The 21903-nt window shown below is 39.2% G+C and overlaps 1 protein-coding gene across 2 annotated transcripts in view; it reads right to left on the reverse strand.

The window, feature by feature from the left end:
• Positions 1–6095: 6095 nt before the first annotated feature.
• shisal1b (shisa like 1b) overlaps positions 6096–21903 on the reverse strand; it is a 39910-nt gene continuing 24102 nt past the window's right edge. Inside the window, exons 3-5 of one of the 2 annotated variants that reach the window (XM_038705376.1) lie at positions 21041–21254; positions 16647–16949; positions 6096–9509 (exon numbers count right to left, since the gene is read on the reverse strand). In XM_038705376.1, coding sequence (XP_038561304.1) covers position 9509; positions 16647–16949; positions 21041–21254 — 518 coding nt within the window. In that variant the 3' untranslated portion in view covers positions 6096–9508. Of the gene's footprint in view, positions 9510–16642; positions 16950–21040; positions 21255–21903 lie in introns of those variants that run through there. The other variant, XM_038705375.1, reaches the window with a different exon arrangement.

Raw genomic sequence — 21903 nt, forward strand, 5'->3', positions numbered from 1 at the left:
GGCTCAGGTGAATCCTGAACCATCCCTTAGTTATGCTGCTATAGGCCTAGACTGCCGGGGGATTTCCCATGATGCACTGAGCTCCTCTCTCCTCTACTTTCTCTCCCTCTGTATGCAACCTCATCCCATTATTGCATGTTACTAACAAAACTTCTCCCCTTTCTGGTAGTCTTGTGCTTTCTCGTCTCTCTCCTCTCTCCTCCTATCACTTCCTGCAGGTTTTCTGGCTCTGGAGCTGTGGAGTCTGGATCTGTGGCTGCGGGTCACCTGCTGCCCCCGTTTTCCTGCTCGACACCCTCTGCTGCAACGACTATTGTTGCTAGTCTTATTGTTATTATTGTTATTATAATCATTAACATTACGATGGTTACCATTAACACTATTATAAATATCTGTACCATTTTTCATTTAGTCTATAGCAACATCACCTTCACTGTGTGTACCTCTGTGTGTATATTGTGTAGGCTGCCTCTCTCTCTCTCTCTCTCGCCTCGTGATTTGGCGCTATATAAATAAAATTGAATTGAATTGAATTGAATACCATAGGCAGGCGTGTTCAATTTAAAGAATCAGGAGACTTAACACCACTGTGTGTTCATGGTAGTCAAATTTGTGTGTACATCACATTACATAACATCACGCAACATAAAAAAGATGAAAGACTATAGATAATTGATTAGAAAAAGGATAGATGAAGAAACCTGAGGTTTGGGAACAGGTCATGATTCATTAACATATGCAACATGTCATGACGGCTCCTGAGTAGACACTGCTTCATTTAAAAGCTGCTATAAGTAATCTTTTTATTTTAATAATTAACAATTTTTATATTGACATCGTTTAAATGTCTATGTGCAATGTGAAAGGGAAAGAGATGATGGAAACCAAAACAGAGCTACAAGGAGAATAAATATTGGACTTAACATTCATCAGGTGGCTAAAAACAACACTCCACATAAATGCTAGTTGCTCCATATCTGCTAGATGTGTAAACTGTTTGCTAACATACTGCAATATCAACATTAATGGGGTTTAATTTGTGTTTACAGCTTGTTTCTGCTGCCCCAAAGTGGCACCAAAACACATAGTCATTGCCAGGTTAAGGGGTCCAATGGTAAAAAGATTGAGAACAACTGTACATTTTCTGTACATGTTTTGATGCAGACTGAGCTAAGGAAAAGGACTCCTTTATGTTGAAAGGTCAGGCTTTGTATCCAGAATGAAAACAGTGATGAGCTGGGGGAGCTCAATCAGTGGTCAGTGATTGATAAGGTCACCCCAACCCAGTTACAGGACTGTTCAGAGCATCAGAGGAAGACATCTACAATATCAGACTATTTTGCATTTTCTCTGTTTAGAATAGGTTTTTGCATTTTGAATCAGTGTGTTGCCTATGATTATGTTTCTGTTTGAAATGCACACATTGTAGGAGGAGGTGTGTATGAAAACTGCAGGAGGGAAATCAGTATTCAGTCATTTCGATAAATACAAGCTCTATTACAGTTTTGTAATGTGTTTACAAATAAATTATGCTCTTGCTGCAGAAAAGTGGCAATTTATATACATTTAAAAGTAAACAAAGTCCCTAATTTCCACTGAATGTAAAGATATCCTGAAATATCTGTTAGGATGTCATCTATACCATTTTATACATGACGTCTGAAAAAATTGACCATGCATTTTTGCCTTTTAAAAAAATAGGTACGTTGGTGGCATTTGAGTTCTGCCAAAAAAAGCTACAAACAACAACAACAACAACAACAAAAAACCCTGCAACCCATTATTTTCTCCCAAGAGTCAGCTTGTTATTTTGCTGAAAATAAATTGTACTGAATAGCCACACTTCCTCTTTGGTGATTTGACCTAGGCGGACGTAATGAATGTCATAATTAATGACAGAATGATTAAAACTAAGTTCTGTTTACCCTTGTTTGTATTATGCAACGGACTACTGATCCTCCTGGGGGAAACTTGTCCTCTGTATTTGACCCATCCTCAGTATTTATAGTGAGCTGGGGGTTTAGCAGCTGACACCAAATACCGGCATCTTTTTAAGTGATACACAGATACAGAGGACATCATGCAAAATCCACACAGAAAATATCAAGCAGTGACTTCTGTGACCTTCTTACTGCAAAGCTATAGTGCTATTTAATTTTGACATTTAAATTAAATAAGTTGCTAAATAAGTTGCTGCACAGCTGAATGAATAATTGTTAGACTGTTGTTACAGAGGACACATTGTGAATGAATGATTAAGATAAAGCAATTTAATTTCTTTAACCTTTGAAATAACACAGTTAGTTTTTACAGGTTTGTCCTGAACCCATCCCTCACATGTTGTGTTGGAGGTAAAAGGTAATGGCAACAGTATGGGAGAGATTAAAGCTCAACCACCTGCAAGGTGCACTATTGAGCTTCTGTATAGTAGAAGAGCCATGCTGAAAACAGACATCGATCCCATAAAAATGATGCAACACATGAGCTGTTGCAGCAATCATCACCATCATCTGTGCTTTCATTACTAGCATAGCTCACAATTTAAGTAGATTTTAAATGCAATTCTACTTTAGTGTTTAATTTTAATTACAGATAAATAGCTCTCTTTATCTTGACTGACAAAGACTGTGATGAATTATAAAAGAAAAAATGGCAATTAAAGGAAAATTGCACTGTGAAATAAAAACAGATATAAAAGCAATACACAAAATGTTTGTGAGTGTGATTTGTTGTTTATTTGCCCTTTATACTAAATATTACAGATCACAGCTCACTGCGAACCGGTTTTGTTCTGTTCTCTGCAGGGCTTGATGTCCCACATGGAGCATTTCAGAATAAGAGCATTTTGCCTGCCTGATTTTGCTGACATGTTCAGATTGTGTTGATTTGATCAGTTGTCCTAGATTTTTGTGCTTCTATGATGATTAAGTAGGCTTACACAGTTTTTTTCTTTTTAGGTCTGTTTTAAATGTGTTTATTGTTGATATAAAATAGGGTGTCTGCACAGGGTCTTTTATTTTGAAAATTGACCAGATTCTCTATGCTTTTTATGTGTCTGACTTCCTGCCCGGTTAATCTGCTGCTTGAAAAATAGACTCGCTGGCTATTCTGTGTGCAGCAGAGAACATTGTCTGGGACGGTTCTGTAACACACTGCAGCGCTTCTGGTGTGAATGCAAGCATTGGCTAGAATGGCTGCAGTGGAGCACTGACGCAGCACACATGTGTTGAAGAAGTCTTAAGTCTAGTTTCATGTTAAACTGTGAAATTACAAGAACACTTTAAGATGATGTGCTGGCTCTGTTGAGTTGGTGTTTGTGTGCTTGGGAGTATCAATAAACAATGAGACTAGCTCTGATTTTTCTCTCAGATCAGTTTGATGTCTTTTTGCTTTTATGCTGCTGTGAATCAATTTAAAGTGTTGGCATTGGTATTCCTTGCAAATTAACTTCTTGAAGTGTCTGACAGTGACATTTTTCTTTTGGTGTATATTTGGTACTTACATTGTGATGCTTTCATGCTGTTGAAATATGAATAGGCCTACATGTTTGAGTGTTATGAATCTCAGGGTCTGAACTGGTTTTGTGCATATTTACCCCTTGCTTGTTGCTGTTGCTCTGAGGGCAAGCCAGGTCTGTAGACAATAATACTGTATATTTGCTTTAGGGGTGTAAACATGACTGCACACAGCCCATTCACATAATTATATCCCTGTAATATGGGCTTCATGGGGAGCTCAGTATGGCTTTTGTCACTATGTCACATTTTCTCCACACATTTCATATCATCTGAACATTAGCGAAATATTTAATCTCAAAGCAATGGGTTTATGTGTTTTACTATTGTTCACATCAACATATCAATTACATCTGAACTGCTTTCATTGTGTCATTGAGCCTGCATTCAGCTGCTGTATAATGTACTGATGGTCATTTGATGCTTATCACTGCTACATAGCATTTCAGAAGATATTATCTGCCTAAAACATTGTATTTTTGTGAGTTTAATATGCTTAATAATTATCTAGCCTACTGCATAGACGATGCATCTCAGCTTGCTGCTACACATCATGTGGATTGTGGTATTAAGATTTGTCAATCCCAATTTAGGCTACTATATGGTATATTCCCTACAGTTTTGGGGGAATTAAGTTTATTATTGTCGCACTTGGTGTATGCTTGTGGGGCATGACAAGAACATAGACGCCAAATGTTAACTTGTATTAATTATTTGTATTTACATAATGAATCTGTTCCATGTGAGGTAGAGGACTGAGCTGCATAACCCAATTACCATCAATCACTACAGCCTGTCAAAATTTAAGTCTTATAATAATAATAAATATGAAATATAAAAAAACAAGATGAAAAATAAGATAAAAATATAAATATGTAAATATGTAAGTAAAATATGTAACAATAAGCATGCAATGCCCATTGTGATTTGCCGAAGACAATGTCCTACGGTAGTTGCAATAGTAGATAAGGCTGAGGATATACCATCCTGATTGCCTATTAGCTAAAACCAGACGTCCATCTGACACTACACTGTTTTGTTCTTATGTTTCTTAGCATCAGTTAGGTGTGGTCCACCATGGCAGTATTACTTCAGCACTCACAATGGCTAATTTAAATGGACATCATGAAACAGTAGCATTAATATCTACATCAGTTGGATCTTAATGCAGTGCCAGTGCCACAGAAGATCCGGCCAGAGGAGACGTGGCACCAGAGAGACATGGCCTAATGGAGTTTTAATAGATCAAATGTTGGCAGGATGTATCTCAGGCTCAATAACAGCAGGATGTGGAAAGGCAGACAATGGTTTTTAAATGGTGATTGATGGCAGCAATTGGTTTCCTATGCGCAGATGGGAAGAGCGTTGGTTACAGGCATACTGGAAGAAGGAGGACGCAGATGGAGGAGAGATGGCAGAGCGAGGAAGCAGTTTAATGAGCAGAACCTGTTCAGGATGACCAACTGAGGTGGATGAGGGTTGGGTAAAAGAAGAAGTGAGAGCTTATTAAGAAAACTCAAAGGGACCTTCACAACGTGGTAAAAACCTTCCTGGTTGCCGGGGGCCTTTGACGCAAGCGAGCAGCAGCAGATGTCTGATTTGAAGCAAGGTGATGAAGTCTGAAGGAGCCTGTCGCTGTCTCTCTTTCACCTTAGTTTTTCCACCATCACCTCTTTGCTGTAATGATTTTTCCATACCTTGGATGTGGCTCTACTGTCAGGTAGAGAGGGTCACTGCTTTGAGGCAGGATAAATTACCTCATGGTTTTTTGATTGACCATAAAAATAAAAATAAAAGCAAACACAGTTTATTCAGAGGCTTATGGAGTCCCCAGACCGACAAAAGGCAGTAAAAGGTCATCACTCGAGTCAAAAACACTACTGAATACTTCATAAATTACAAACATGTTTCCTTTAACCTCTAATTAGTTGCTTAATAATTAGCTAACTAGCTTACTACCGAAAGTTGAAATCTACGCTGTTACTTCAAAGGCCAAGAGTTAGCATATCATTAGCCCTGTTCACATCTAGCATATCAACTGTGTGGGAACCTGTCCTGAATTCTACTTTATCATAAAGCAGGGAACTCAACTCAGCTCTGTCGTGCTCTTTATTAGATTTGGAAATTTACACTCCAGGACCCCAGCCAACCAGTTTATAATTTAATGTATAAAATATTACACAAGTATTGCATTTGCCAAACACATTCATTAGTTTACATCCTCAAAAGCCTTTCTCTGGTAACATGTATCACTGACACATGCTGCTTGAAAACCTTAATGCCTTAAAAACAGCATAAATCTAACCTCTGTTTGTCCAAGCATGTAATTTAAGCAACAGGGCTATAGTATCTAAATAATAGTTTTGTCTTACATTTACCCATATCACATCTATTTATGCTGAGGCTAATTAGCTTTATACTGCACTACAAAAACAATATGCTGTTTTTTTTGTTATTTCTTTGAAAAGTTGAAGATATACAATTAAATGTGTGTCAGTACCTCTGTGGGGGCTTGCATTAATGAAATTAATGAGTTTTTTTTTCTTCTTCTCTTTCAAATATCACACAGAGGGATTTAAACACACTGGAAAAGATAAAACTTTATTTCTCCCTGTCGTGACAATACAAAGTCAACAAGTGCAATAACAATCCAACTGAAAACGGTACTGAACTTTCTATCTAGTAGTAAATACATAGACAGAATGTGGTGCACATTACCATCACCACCACACCCAAAAAGTGAGGTATCAACCACTACAAAGTTTCTGTGTACAGGTGGGTATTCAACTGTAAGGCAACTATTACCATGACAACCTGGAGAGACTGAAACAGATGTGAGTTCCCTTCTTCCCATCCTTTTTTTCTATGTTTGTTTGGGTTTTTCTTTTTTTTGTATTTGGGAAGAGGGTTGAGCTGATACAATTTACAGTACCACATCACATCAGGTCAGAGTCAAGACTGTTTTCAACAAAACAGAAAACATCACAAAACCAAGTTGTAACATTTTAAGAAATTTTAAGAGATTCCTCGTATGTGTCTTCTTGAGGGAATCCATTTTTTGACCCTGCTACTGCTTGTCAGAGGCAAAACGAAGTTGTTTTTTTTACCCCCCTGGGTGTAACTATGACTTTATTGGTGATAAGAACAGACCTTATGTGCCTTATTACAGGTCAGAACACACAGCATTAAGCCCTGAAAAGCGACGTGTTCTCTAACATATCAGATTTTTCCCACACTTATCCAGCATCGGCCAGCAATTAAATCCCCTTTGTGCTGCTGCACCTGTTAGAAAAATCTCCTCCTTGTTTGCTGCTGCTGTTCACACTAAGGAGGCAGCTGCAGAGAGAGAGCAAGAAAGTGTAATTTAAAACCACTGCTGATCTTTGGGCCAATTATTTCCCTTGGACACATCCTATTCCTCTGCTCCTGAAAGCTATGGCACAAGCCTGCTGGGGCGCACACGCAATTAAACTAAGCCGTTGAAATGGGAATTAACTTGCTCCAACAACTCAGCAAATGTGAATATTATTGCTGATAACTGAGGATGACGCTGGCAGGGCTCGCTCACAGCACTTGACCAGAGTTCTGTTGAGAGGGTCCACACAGAGGATAAGTATGATGACAACACCCAAGTCTCGTGGCTGGCTTGTTTCCATCCGCACATTTTTTTGTGTCGAGTCAAGACGGTGTCTCCTGTTAGCTTTCAGCCAGGACACTGCTATGTGTGCAGGGACCAGAGATTGTGTACACGTGCATGCTCGGCAGCTGCCAGATTACCAGTTACAGATGCATGATTGGGACAGACACCCCTCGCCTACTGTGCCTACTGCCTGTCCGCCTGGTCTTCACACACTGTCGCTCACTTACAGTCTGGCACCAGCAGCTGCTTTGTTTGTTCTCAGACAGAAAGGACAGCATTATATGCATTACAGAGGATGCATCTCAGTTAATTCAGATTTTGGGGGTGAAGTAATAACTTTGCCTTTAAATGTGAGGATTGTAGAGCCGAAACGATCAATCAATTTATCTAATAGTGCCCTATTTGAATTCAATTTCAAAAAAGTAATTTTTCAAGCCCTAGTTTCAACTCCTTGATGTGATGATTTGTTGCTTCTCTTTGTCTGATGTGACAGTTAATTGAATATTTTTGATTCTGGACTGCTGGTTGAACAAAGCAAGTAATTTTAAGAATATTGTTTTTCATTATTTTCTGACGCTTCATAAACCAAATGATTTATTGATAGAGAAAATAATTAGCGGATTAAACAGTGATCAAATTAATCTTTAGTTGCAAATGTAGATGATTGTTATTTGATAACTCATTAAAAAGTTAGTCTTTTTTAAGGTTTCACTGGTTCCAGATGTGAGGATTTTAGGCTTTTCTATGTCATATATGATACTAGAATGATAATCTTTGGGGTTTGGACTGAATTAAACAAGTAATGAATACCTGACTGGAAATTGCCACAGGCAATTTTTTCTTATTTTATAGACAAAATGATTTAATGATTCATTAAGAAAATAATTGGCAGATGAATCAATAATTAAATAAATAATTAGTTGCAGCTCTAAAGTAAAAGATGTGATAATTGTTTTCACTTTTCTCCGCACAAAGCTGACACAGAAATGGTTGAAATATGTCAGTTTCATCAACTTCACCTTCTTATTAACTGTAAACCGAGCTGAAACCTCTGTGATACACCTCAGTGATTACCCAGTGCTCATTTGGCTGGCCTCTCTGACTTTTATATACCATGTCATTCTTCTGATTAAGCTACTGTACATTATTGCTGACAGTGAAGGGGGATTTAATGGATTTTTACATTTTCTATTATGGCTAATCACTCACAATTTTCTATTACCAATGTTAGGTATATAGAGGGCTCCTTACAAAGGAACCAAATGGATATTCATTTGCATCATATTGCTAGTGGAGCTGTTTTTCAGGCAGCTCCGGTAATGAGGAAGGGCTGAGGATGAGGTTACAGAGGCAACTATCTCACACTAACTTTATAAGTGATGGTCTTTAATGGGCTTGTAGGAGCAAAGCAAGGGTTACGGTTATGGTTATGGAGCATAAAGCTCTTTTGCTGTTGTGAAAGCATCCCTGATCCTCATTAATGTTTTGGGTGAATAACATATTAAGAGTCAAGATCCCTTTCCTCACCATCACTCAACTGAAGAGAGGTCTTGATGACCTAATGTAAAACCTTTAGATCTACAACAGTTTAACTGTATGGCGTTGTGTCCTTGTCAGACACGTTACAACATAGAGAAATCACTTGGTTTGCAGAAAAGAGACCTAAAACATTTCATACAAGATATTGTTTTTCAACATGGCTGCAGAGATATTTTGTGTCTAGTTTCTGTAAGTAACAAAAACATTCTACTCTAAGTGAGATGCTCAGCATCAACCTAAACTGTTACATGTTCCGAATGTTAACCACTCATATATTTCTCTGACTACTTCACATAAATAAATCACCAAATAGATAACCCACAACTGTGTCTAACTGCTACTGAACACAAACCGACACAGCAGGGTAATAAACATTTCATATCTAGAAAGATGAGCTTTAAAAAAAAAAAAAAAAAGAGGCAAGCCTCCTCGCTTGCGAGTAAAGTTTATCCAGTTCAGCTCTGGTTTGTTTGGGATACTCCAAGCCTTGGCGGCCATTTCACTGAACACTTGTGAGCTGTTAAATGTGGCTGTCGCACCTCTGCTGGCAGCAGCAGTACGGTCCTCCGTGTTTCCTGGCAGCCTTTGTTCAGCTGGGTTTCTAAGTGTCACATCAGCCTGCTTCTGTGAATCAATGGGTGTTTTGTGCTCATTAGAAAGGGGCAGTAGTCACTAGTAATTACTAAAGTATGGCTAGCCCACCACTTGTGTTTGTGTCAGTTGTCCAGAAAGGGGAATCCGTGGGGCATCTCCTCTGGACCACGTAAGGAAACAAGGTGTTGCTACTCTTCAGTTTGTCCACTCGCAGCATCATTCTGCCCAGAGAAAAATACAGAAACCGAGCATCAATGTTCATTCTTGACAAAAAATTCTTATCACAAAGGCCCAAAGCTTTCAACCACATCCCATGACTATTCCTTGCCCAGTCATGGAGGTTTAGATCAGGGTTGGCCAAACTACTGAATTTTTTAAAAAATAAACTAGAATATGGCTTGAGCTTATTTCTAATGAATTGCACTGTATGTACATTGCACAGCCTAGTTTAAACCTCTACTAGCAATCCTGTCATTGCACTTCTTTGTTTGAACACTAAAGGAGCTGCCATTTTGAACAACTACTTAAACTACAGTGATGGATTACTAGTTGATGAAAACATTTACCTCACTTGATTAAGCATGGCGGAACTGAAAAGACGGAAGATAGCAAGTGAATTTCACAGTTTGACTTCTTATCAAAAAAAAAGTTTGGCCATCCCTGGTTTAGATGTTGTCACATGACCTTAGTATGGAAGATCTGATCTCGCAATGGCAGGCAGTTGTAGGGTCTCCTAAATGATGGCCATGGAGTGGCTGTGACCTGTTCTGGTTCTGTTTTTGGTCATCTCAATGACAACCGACCTACTCCATCCACCAATGAAGGCCACAAAATATGTAGTTAAAAGCTTCGGAAAACTAAGTAAGTGAAGAATAAATGTTTTAGGATCACATATATACATACATACATGTTTCAAATATCTCATACAAATGGATCAAAAAGATAGAACTGGAAGAAAAGAGATGCAGGCTGTGTCATTGCTTTCTTCATCAAATTCCACTGAGTTGCCACAAGAGTTGTTTGGAAAAGATCTTCTGGATCCTACTGAATAACACGGACATGGTTGTCTCAGGTCCCAATGTGTGAGCTTTGAGCTTAATGGTCCGCATTGACTTTATATAACAACATATTGGCTTGAAAATCAGCTCAAGTCCTGAAAACACAAAGACTAATAAAATGGGGCAGCTTTGCTTTTCAAAAAACAATCACATTTACAGAAACATTTTACAAGTCTGTAATTCTTGTAAAGATTTTCAAAGATTTTTGCTGGCAACAATAATGTAACTACATTGTTAATGAGAAGATAAAACTTTCCATCTCCTCACATTATTCTTGTATAAACAGGGATATTTGTTACTAGCAGGGTGATGAGACATTGAGGCTTGTGCTCATTAACTTGGTGTGCTTTTAGAACTTCAATGACATTCTAATGCACTCTAGAGAAAATGACTAAAATGCAATGTAAATGTGTGACAAAGATCTAATAACATCACAAACACAGAACCAAAATAAAATTGCAGCTACCCCACTTGCTTGTGGTAATGCTAGAAGTGATTCTACAACTTCCAAAGAGCTAAACCTGTTCTGCTGCTCTTTCCCTTTAGCCTGCAGCAGAACTCTCTGCCTGGCTGCCTTTGTAGCATCTATGATGTTAATTAACTCACACCACATGGAGGGTGTTGCTTTAATTGGACAAGGTCTTGGCATGCAGCACTGTGGACAGACAGGCCAGGAATAATTTCATAATGTACAATTCTATTATTACCACAGAAAGTCAACCAGTGAGTTCAAATATGGATGTGAATATGCAGGAGACTGCTAGGCTTTGATCACTTTGACAGAACTGCCCCCCCACCCAAATATAAACAAATGCTGTTTCAGCTTCCTGAGTAGAGCAGAGTGTAGCGGAGTGTCATTTCCCCAGCAGACAGCATATGCAGCAGGCTGGCAGGTGTTTAAGTGTTGATGTTAGGGATGGTTACCTATGACCGAAGTGATGGTGGCTCCATTTACTAGACTTGGTGAGTCACTGAGGTCTGTTACAGTGTCTGTTAGAGGCAGTGTTACGATTGCTGGTGACTCAGGTATATGCTGAATGTGGACAGATGCCGCCTCACATGGACTGCCCTATCCATGGCTAAGCTACCAACCTTGAGTGAGTGGGTGGTTACTGGCAAGAAGTGCTGCTGTGTTGATGTGCAGTGGTGCCATTTGATGTTATCAAACATCTAATTATTCCAACTTTTGGGGCCAAGTGATTTATGAATCACCCTTGTGTTCTGGTTGATGTGCAGTGGTGCCATTTGATGTTATCAAACATCTAATTATTCCAACTTTTTTCTATGGCATTTCTGCTTGATGCTCTGGACTCATTAAACAAACGCTGAGAAGGTGACTGGCTGCAATCTGCCACCCCTCCAGTACCTGTACCCTCCAGGACGCAGGAAAGATTGTGGCTGACCCATCCCATCCTGAACACAAACCTTGTGAGACACTTCACTCCTACAGGAGACTACAGGCCATCAGGACCAAAACCTCATGCCACAAAAACAGTTTCTTTCTGTCTGCAGCTAGCCTCATCAACAAGACCCCTGACAGTGACACTTAATCTTATCCTACCCGACAGACACTACACATCACATTAATGTACAGTCTCCAATGTGTTACGTAAACACATATTTTTGAGACAAGTATCTCTGCACATTAAGCAAATTGCTTATTACTTATACTTCATACTGTGACTTAGTCAACATTTTGTACTTTCCTGCTCATTCTTTCATATATATATGTACCAACTCTCTTTTTTTCATATTTGTATTGTCAGGTTTTCTATTTTCTATTTATACTTCTTGACTTTTGTAGTACTTGTTTTTTTTTTTTTTAATCTTTCTTTATTTTCTCTTGCTATGGTTATTATTGTGCAGCAAAATACCAAAGCAAAATTCCTTGTATATGAAAATCTATTTGGCAATAACCCTAATAATGTGTCTGAGTAATACGTCCATCCATCCATTAGCTAGCCTTGAGGGTAGCGGGGGAGGCTCAGATTGGATAAAAGGGGTACACTGTGGACACGTTGTATTTTTAATTCTGCCACCAAACATGAGCAAAAAGGCAGCTTATTTTTTCAGCTAGTTTTGATCAGTAAGTTTTAATCAGCACTGACCAAAGACAAACTAAATTTATGTAAAATATGCAGTAAAGCCAGACTGAGATGACAGCAGATCAGATATTTCTTGCAGTTCTGCAAAGGGAGTATCAGAGTTGGCACACTCCAAAAGGAATGTGAAATAAGTGATAACATAGGATATTCCACAGCTCCAATTCTCCTTCTGGTGTAAAGATACCCAGATGATGCTGCTGCTCCCCAGTACCACTAATTGCTTGAGGTAGACTACTGGTCAAAGAGGGCTGGCACAAACTGGGAACCTGGCCAAACTTTAAATCTCCTAATAACCACGAGTGGACAACCAATCAGGGCTTTAATGCTGCTGAGCCCTTTACAGCGATAGTGCAGGAGCTCCCGGGAATGGTTTATAGCCATTTAAGGGGTACATGAAAACCCTGCTAGGGTTTTTTTGTGGTGCCAAAATGTTATTTTTCTGTGGCAATGTGATAGCTGAGCCCTGTCAGATGTCAGAATTTACAATGTTTGGTCTCTTTTCCAGAAGTTTCACATTTGCATGTGTACAGTACTACCACTTAAAGCAGCAGTAGGGAATTTGGTTAAATATTACTTTTTGTCATATTTGCTAAAATTGTCACTATATCCTGACAGTAGTACATGAGACAAATAACCTGTGAAAAAAAATCTGTTTCCACTGGTACCTTCTACTGCTCCTAATGCCATTTGCAAGGATCCACAGCTTCCCGGTCACAAAAACCAATCAGAGCCAGGAGGGGGTCTCTAAAGCAGTGTCAATCACTGCTTGTGCACACGCTGCACAGCACTACTTCAGCACGGCTTCAGAAGTTTTGCAAACACAATGGCTGAGAAGCAACCAAAAGTCATGAAAGAACTGCCCATCCCTTCTTTATGAACAACAGCGTATAGTACAAAATATATATATACGACTAGCCTCTCATCTAGCTGGTAAACGTAGTCGCAGTTGAAACTGGTTGAAACTGGTCTGAATCCACAAAAAGGAGATTTTAATAAATCGTATCCATGGAAAGAACGTAATAAGTTTCCCAGGCCGCCCTCACTGAACCCCCAGCAGATATGCAGCAGTATATACCAGCCCGCTCACGTAGCAATATGGTAAGTAGTATTCCCACATGCTGAACACCAAGCTGCACTTTTTCTGAAGAAACAGATCGTTGCATGTGGAGAAATTATTCGATACTTGCTGTCAGGATTGCTCCAATTACTAGTAACCATTTGTGCTGGATTCCTGAGTTACTGTGCGACTGGGTTGTTTTTAGATGCATCTTCGTCAGTTGTGGGATTTGACCCCATCTTTGTTTGTTTACACTTGGCCAACAGATGTTCAACAAAGTGGACCCAGTTTTCTGAGCCATTTAGCCTGCATCCTCTCTGGGGATAAAGATCTGTACCCCCGCAAATAAACCAAAGGCCATCTGATGACGCACTGTGTGGGCAACATCAGCTGTGGTATATGTACAGTATCAGCGATCGTGGTTACTTAACACATTTAACAAAAAGTGTAAGCATTATCTGGACTGTGAGAAGTGCTTTACTGTGTGAAACTGCAAACAGGCTATTCTAATCTTGCCCCAGAAAAGGCTTGTGACTGAATTTAGCTCTCAGCATCTGTCACTTTTCTTCTTCTTTTTTTTTTACTGATGGGAGTGATTATCAAGAATATTCTTAGCTCTTTGTAAATGCTGTCCTGTTTATTAAAACATGTTTTATAGAAAAGGTAAAAGAAGAAATAGAAAATCCATCCTGAAGCATTTCCCATCAGTCATCATGCATTACCATGAACTCCTTATCTAGGTCCACTTTGTCAATGAGGATTTTCCTGCTGTTTTAAACACCTTTTTATAGACGTCATCTGGCTTAAAGCTGGAGAGCTGCCAGCACAGGTCAGCCTAATAAGTCTAGGATTGATGAGTCCTATCATACTGAACTGACTTCATGTCTAATGAGTAGGCTCCATGGATACCTCCAGTCTTATGTTTCCGCCAGCAGAGCAGCTCCAGCGTCCCTCTGCAGCATCCAGCTCCTCCTATCTTTGACTTGCACGGTCCACACTGCTTCTGAAAGCCATTTGTCAAACCTCTGCTTACATTAAATTATCATGACCCGAGAGAGATGTCTACCTCTAGGAAGGGACTCTGAGTCCCAGTCAGACAGATAGGGTGTACAGTGTCTGAGACAGAGAACTGAATGAGAAATTGACTGCGCAAAAATGTAGGTCTATTCAGACTGTGCTCTATGATTGTGTAGGTATATTATGAAAGTCTCAACAATGACTGCCAAAAAGAAGATAGTAAATCATCTCACAACCTTACACACCCCGAGACTCCTGTGACTGCTCTCAAAGGTAACAAAAAGATAACACTGAAAGGACAGCAGAGGGTGTTTTGAGAATGTTTCCGATGACACAGAGTCAAACCATTCAGGTTAAATATGAGTTAGAGGCCCCTTGTGGGCAGTGAAGCCTTCATATTATTCTGTTCTCTTCTATTCATTAATAATGACAGCTCCCTAATGAGCTGGTCAAACTTAAAACCAAGAAAATGTATCTTTAAAAAAGAGGTTGACGTAGAGACAGCGTGCAGCTATTTTGAGATGAAATACAAATACATATCAGATGCTTTGCAGAAAATTATCCATTAGTGGGCGAAAGGGCAGAATTCTTAAAATATTGATAAACTCTGTATTCCTTAGTCAGAAGGAAACCATATATTGAATTCTTTACCAGAAAGTCGCTATGATTTTGAAAGGAGCAGAGTTAGCGATATAATTGGTAGGCAGTAATCGTGTGTGTGTGTGTGTGTGTGTGTGTGTGTGTGTGTGTGTGTGTGTGTGTGTGTGTGTGTGTCTTTGTGTGCACGGTGCACTCTTAACAAGGAATTTAAGTAAACAGGGAGCCTGATGTTTGAGATTCCTCCCAGTTGGCTTTGGAAAAGTATGCTAGAAATGCTCTAATTTGTCCTGGTAGACACACTGTTTCCCTGTCATGTTTTTCTCTATGTAACAAAACACTGCGTACAAAAAGAAAGACAGACAGACACAAAATGAGACATAGAGAGCAACTGTGTTAAAAAAGGATTGAAGTAAAAGAACATCTCTGAAAAAGACCCTTGAAAATCATCTGTTACACGTATTGCTTTTCCAAATAAAAACAAGAGTGTCTGCACTGTAATACGCTTCACAGAGTAGGACTAATTGAATTTTGTGATAGTCAGCACAGGGTTATTTAACACATCCTACTGTATGGCTGTCAGTTTCGAGGTCTTTTTCGAGGTCTGTCAGTTTTGGTGCTCTTAAATTTTTTTTGCAAGTATCAAAAACTGAGTGGAAACTGCAAATTTCACCAATGATACATATAAATACTATACATCCAGTGGGTTTTGTGTTGACAGCAGAGTATTCCATCAGCCATCACTGTGATGTTGTAAACTGAGCTGGATTACATAACAGTGGATCTGACATAAAAATTGGCTTCTTTGCTAAATTAAGTCCATCAAAGAAGAGCTGTGGGACAGTTTTGCTAGATTTGCATCGAAGTTCAGGTCTGCACCTCGCTGTGCATGCGTTTGCAAAGTTAGAAAGTGTTTTGCTAAATCTCAGAGTCAAGAGATGACTTGCTAGGTATCCAACAAAATAACACAAAAGTTGTGTAGGTTAACTAAATTGGTATAGTCAAACTATACCTTGATGGCCTTGGAGTAAGGTAACAACCAATATGGCAAAGCCTACACATGTCTACTATTGCACGGCTGTCTATCAGGAGGATCGAAATCATCATAAAGTTAATAAAATAAAGTTTTTTGTGGAATTTTTTCTATATCTGAATTGAGGTTCAAAGTTTAGAGGGTGTCTACGTTGTCAAGACTATAAAGCCCTCTGAGAAAATGTCTGGTGTTGGGCTTTGTACATATAATGGACTTGACCGTAATCACTTAAAACATCGCTACATCATCAGATTGTATAATGGCCTCATCTGCACCAACAGTCTTTTCCAGCTACCCATCTGTCTGTTATGTCATATATTTGCACATTGCCACCTCTACCATTGAGACATTTCTATTAAGCCATCAGCGGTAGAAACCCAGGAGATTTGTGACACAAATCTTAGTTTACTATTTGCTAATTCTTGCAGCTTTACATGAACACAGGACATGCGTGCCCAACAGGTGACAGACAGTCAGACAGACAGACTCACCATGCGGTGGATGTGTTGTAGGGAAGGAGAGTGGGGCTGTGGCTCTCCCCTCTGAGGCTGTGTCGGGGCTGGTAGTGGCTGGGGACCATAGGCTGGGCTTGAGCCTGGGCTTCGCTCTCCTCTGGCATGGATCTGTGCCACTGACTCCGAGCCTTCTTCAGCCAGCGTCCTCCCAGACCCCATTTCTCCAGGTAGACCCGGCAGAGCTCGTAGTTTATGGCTGAGTAGTACAGAAAGTCCAGTGCCAGCAGCACCATGACGAAGAAGCCGTAGATCCACACGCCGACCAGAGCCGTATAATTACTGCAGGAGAGACAGACTGGGAGTATTAGCACAGTGTGATCTGGGAAAGATGATGAAAAACTTCTCACATGCTCAGAGACACAATCCAGATACCCTTAAGCTGAGCCCTTAAATTCCAGTAGCTATGATAGAGCTGCCAGATGTTCATTTTTGCTGTTCATGTAGCAAGACCAAGGTTTTCAAACCCTCTCTTGATAAAAGCAGTTAAATAAAGAAATAAATATATTAAAAACACTCCATCTGTTCTATTTGCTGCTTTTTAAATACTGCTTCTTAAATTGGACAAAGAATTTCATTTGTGCAAAAGACTTTTTAATCCATCTCATATTGGCTCCTCCATAGCACCACTGAAAATCTGTGCTCCCAGTTTTCACCTCATAAATTGTCTTCATGTATTACATTATCCAGCTGGATTTATGTGGGGAACATTTGAACTTTTGTTTTGTCCACCCACATCCATAAATACAGTAAGGTAAATGTGCAAACAGAAAGTTTGCCAAAACAAGGATACTAAATACTGTTTCTGGTGCTAAGGACATTTAGTAGGGTATTATCACACAAATTGAAAGAGCCCCAGTCCTATCAGGATGCTTCCATTAGAGATCTATCTGGGTCTGAAAGACAGAAATGGCACAGGATATTACTTCTCAATAGAGATTTATTTGCAGGGAAACTCATCTTTTATGTCATTTCGGCACACTTTTCAATTTATTTGACTCCATTGACTGAAGCCCTTGTAAAGAGTGATGTCCAAGTGCTTCTAGTTCAGTTAATCAAGGGAATCCACTTCTGTCTGAAAATGATGTGGCCTTGGGGATATTTATCTGAATAAATGGCTATAAAACGAACATCTGAACTGCTCGAATGAGCACTAAGACAAGTGAATGCCACTACTGCACTCAAATCTAAATGCATCCTTAACTGCATTTACTTTTCCTCACCTCTGCATCTGAGACATTTACCTATCATTTAGTTTGTATGCCTACTAAGGTAATTTGAGAGGGCAACAGGCTTTCCATGTAGGAATATATTTGAGTCAACCTGGGGTTGAGCAAACAAGAATATGTGCATAGTTGTTGGAGGGATCGATCATGAGCACACAACTAAAACAAATGTTATTCAATATTTAACACAGCTTCCTCAGAGAAGGAAGGCAAATGCAATTATTGATTATCTGTCAAATGTTTCTAGCACTTCTTGTTGCTGTTTTAAAATTTTATTCTCAGATGATTCTTCCACTCTGAATTTACTTCGATTCTGCAGCATTTCAGCTACTCTGTAAGTACATGGAGAGATATATACTGCTTGTGAAACCCTCAGTGGGCAAACGCCTTTAGTATAACCTCCAACTGCAGTAAATCTCAAGCTATAATACCATTTTCAGCTTGTAGTGTGATGAGAGAACGGAATTATGGCCATTTTAACTCTGTTGGCCAGTGTTAAATATCAAACCCGCAGTCCTATCGCCCAGTGAGCCAGGATGAAAGAGTGGCCCAATGGGCCATCTGACACTAAAATGAAATATCATGACCTGCTGCAGGGCACTGTGAACCGTTCGAGACAGAGGCATACTGGGAGGGCATTAGTTAGCATACTGGGAGAGCTGTGGTTTTGTCACCCAAACGTCTCACAGAACAGGAGGCTCATTTTCCATAATGTCATTCACCCAGTCTAAATCCTGCATATCCTGCAACAAATAAGTGTTATCTTCAGGTCTATGTGTGAAAATATCATATCATGGCATATGTAGTATGGTTTGCTATTAATAATACTACTAAATACTATAATTTGCGTATGGATATCTGTGCTATGATAGGATACCATAGTGATACTTGATATAAAGTTAACACCAGCCGTTGTGAGCCATCATGTGGGGGCAACAACTGCTTTCAGCACCTGCTTCTCTCTGTGCTGGTTTTGACTCTGTAGGTGTGGATCAATGAGCAATAAGCAAACAGTGTGAATGAGCGTGATACTGTCAAGAGAGCAAAACGTTTGTGAGCAGGCAGACTATAACCGCCTGTTTTCATCAGATCTGAGGAAATGTCATCCCCTGAAACTGTTCCCATAAAACTCAACTCAAGATTCAGCACAACCAATTACCTCCACCAAGTCAACGAGGTTATGTTTTGGTCCTGTTTGTTTGTGTTTTGCAAGATATCTCAAAAAATGACACAACAGATTCCAATGTAATTTGGTATAAAGTGGCCCAAAGAAGAACGGATTAGGTTTTGATATAGATAGCTCTGCAATATGGCTTTTAATAAAGCACTTCACATGTTGGCTCAATACTCCTGAACCAAGAGGCATAAAAGCAAATATCCTGTCTTTTTCCTGTGTTGCTTTAATGCTGCAATAATTAGTTGATTAATGAATTAGTAAATTAGTATTTTGATCATTAATAAATCATTGTTTAAACAAACATTGTGATAAAATGCCAAACATTCTCTAGTTCCAGCCTCTCAAATGTGAGGATTTGCTTTTCTTTGTCATATATTATTGTAAACTCAATATTTTTGGGTTTTGGACTCTTGGTCAAACAAACATTTTAAGATGTCACATTGCAATGGGCCTTTTTTCAAGATTGTTTTTGATATTTTACAGTCAACATTGCTAATTTCAAGGTTAATCAGAACAGCTTTCGTACATTTCTGCCTAAGAAGTGTTGCCTAAAAATTGTTTTATTGTTTTATACATTTTATGCTATCTCTACCAAATTATAAATAGGCTACATAATAGAAGTATATTTGGATGCTCTAATAATTAGTTTTCATGTGTCATTGCGTTTTCCTATGATGGTTAAAAAATTGCAATTGCATGTTTAAAAACATGCATTTTACACTGTGACAGATCTTGCAAAATCTCATGACTGTTACATGATCAGTTTGAATGGCAGTAACTTGGTGGTCATGAGACTGTCAAGTCAGAAAGTCTGAATATTCCTAAAAAAAAAATCAAAGGCTTGTAGTCCACTAGCTGGGAATAACCAAAAACACAATAAAATAAGTGGATTGGACTTACTCAACCAAAAAACCCATTATTAAAGGACTCAATGAGCAAAAAAACCAAACATAATTGGATCATCCATTCTTGTTACTAGGCCCTGTCTTTTTCTAACAATAAAACGTTCAACAGTCTTTAAAAACACAGTCACACTGGCAAAGGGGCCCATTGACCCCTTGGATCCATGGGCCTTAGCTTGGTAGACCTGTTTGGTAATTAATGTATATCATCATGTCCATCATCGTGTGAATTTTGATGCAGATCCACATGTAGACTGAAACTTTAATACCAGAAAATGTTTAGAAATTGACAAATTTAGAATAGCAGCCTAGGTCAGAGGTACGTACTCTGCAAGGGCTTTCTATGGCATAATAAAATTACAGCACAGTACATAGAGTATATCCTAGGGCTGTCAGTCTTTCAAAGAGTCAAGTTTGGAAGAATTCCAACTAACACGGAATTTGTGTTGTGCATCTGTCAGTGGCCAGAGAGAGTGTCTCACCCTTCAGTATAACCTTTATATCTTCCTATGTGGTGTCCTACAACTGCGCTATGTGTCGGTGATGGCCTTTTTACAAGCTTTTGGCAAGGGACCTGAGGATGAGTGTGGAGGAAAGAAGGCAATCAGACGAGGTTGTAGAGTTGACACTGTTCCACTTCAGTAGGTGAGACTTCAGATTTGTTGCTGTAGAGAAAGGTGGCTATTTCCACACACAGCTCCTCTGAACCTTTGTCTTTGCTTGCTAGTGTTCTCCTCCATTTTTATTTATCAGCTTAGTTTACTGATAGGTCAACAGCGCATATAAGCTGAATTTTTTGAGCATCTTCTGCTCAATCACCAGGTAAAAATAAAATTCACTATTTTTCTACACCTTATGTTGCTGGAGAACAGTGTTGATTTAGATAATAATGCCATATTAACACTTATTGTATTTTCCTCAAATTAAAATCTTCAGTAATTTTCCTAAAACCCAAATTAAATTGAACCAAAAAAATAAAATGAAAACAGGACTAATGACACCGAACAGGGCAGATGCACCATGTAAAGGGGTCAAATGGCAGTGTGGTTGTGTGTTTTTTTTACTCACTTGTGTGCGTAACCATCTGAGGTGGTGGTGAGGTTGATCTGCATGACCATCTGGAACTCAGTCTCGTTGCAGCAATATTTGAAGGCGGTGTTGTTGTGGTGGCAGCAGAACATGTAGGTCTTGTTGTCTGAGAGGCGTGGGCAGTGAAACCCAAAGTGGTCACGCCCCTTGTGGTCGGAGTAGGGTTCACACACTCGATAGTGAGCTGAGAGGGCTGCAGTTTTGGGGGAAGACAAAGATTTAGATGTAAAATTTACTCCGAAATTGTTAGGAAGGAGGTAATTTGGTGCCACAGGAGACATACTCAGTTGAAATGTGACTTGAGACCTTTTGAGGCAGAGTTTGTACTCTGAAAAATAACAACCCCTTATTAGAATTATTGATGGAAAACAGCTCCCCTTTGAAACACATTCCCACCTGCTGCAGCCAAACTACAAAACAAAGTACTGAATGCTTTTTATTTTATTTGGAAGCCTCAGAAAAGACATGAGTGGAGACAGCACACATAACAGTCATGGTGTAGAACAGAAAACAAACAGTGTACTAGCAAAAATAATCTGAGAAGAGACATCTGATTAAACAACTAATCGGTTCCCCTTTATTCTTGAGGGAACACATCAACAACCCCAAAAACATTGAGTACATCTAATTCATCTGGTCATTCATCAGGTCATGCAAACATAAGAGTGTCACTGCCTCTTCATGGAAACAACAAATATGCACCTCAGACCGGTTACACAACTTGTTATGTCATCATTATATTGCAAATGCCTTAATGGTGTTTTTGGTCAATGCCAGAATAAAGAGTTACACAGAAGAGATAAAAGTATGGAGTATTTTCTTGCTCCACATTACAACATGAA

Source organism: Micropterus salmoides, unplaced genomic scaffold (genome assembly GCF_014851395.1).
Source record: "Micropterus salmoides isolate LMB-PRFRI ecotype aquatic unplaced genomic scaffold, ASM1485139v1 Ms_hic_scaffold_8, whole genome shotgun sequence".
NCBI classification, from domain to species: Eukaryota; Metazoa; Chordata; class Actinopteri; order Centrarchiformes; family Centrarchidae; genus Micropterus; species Micropterus salmoides.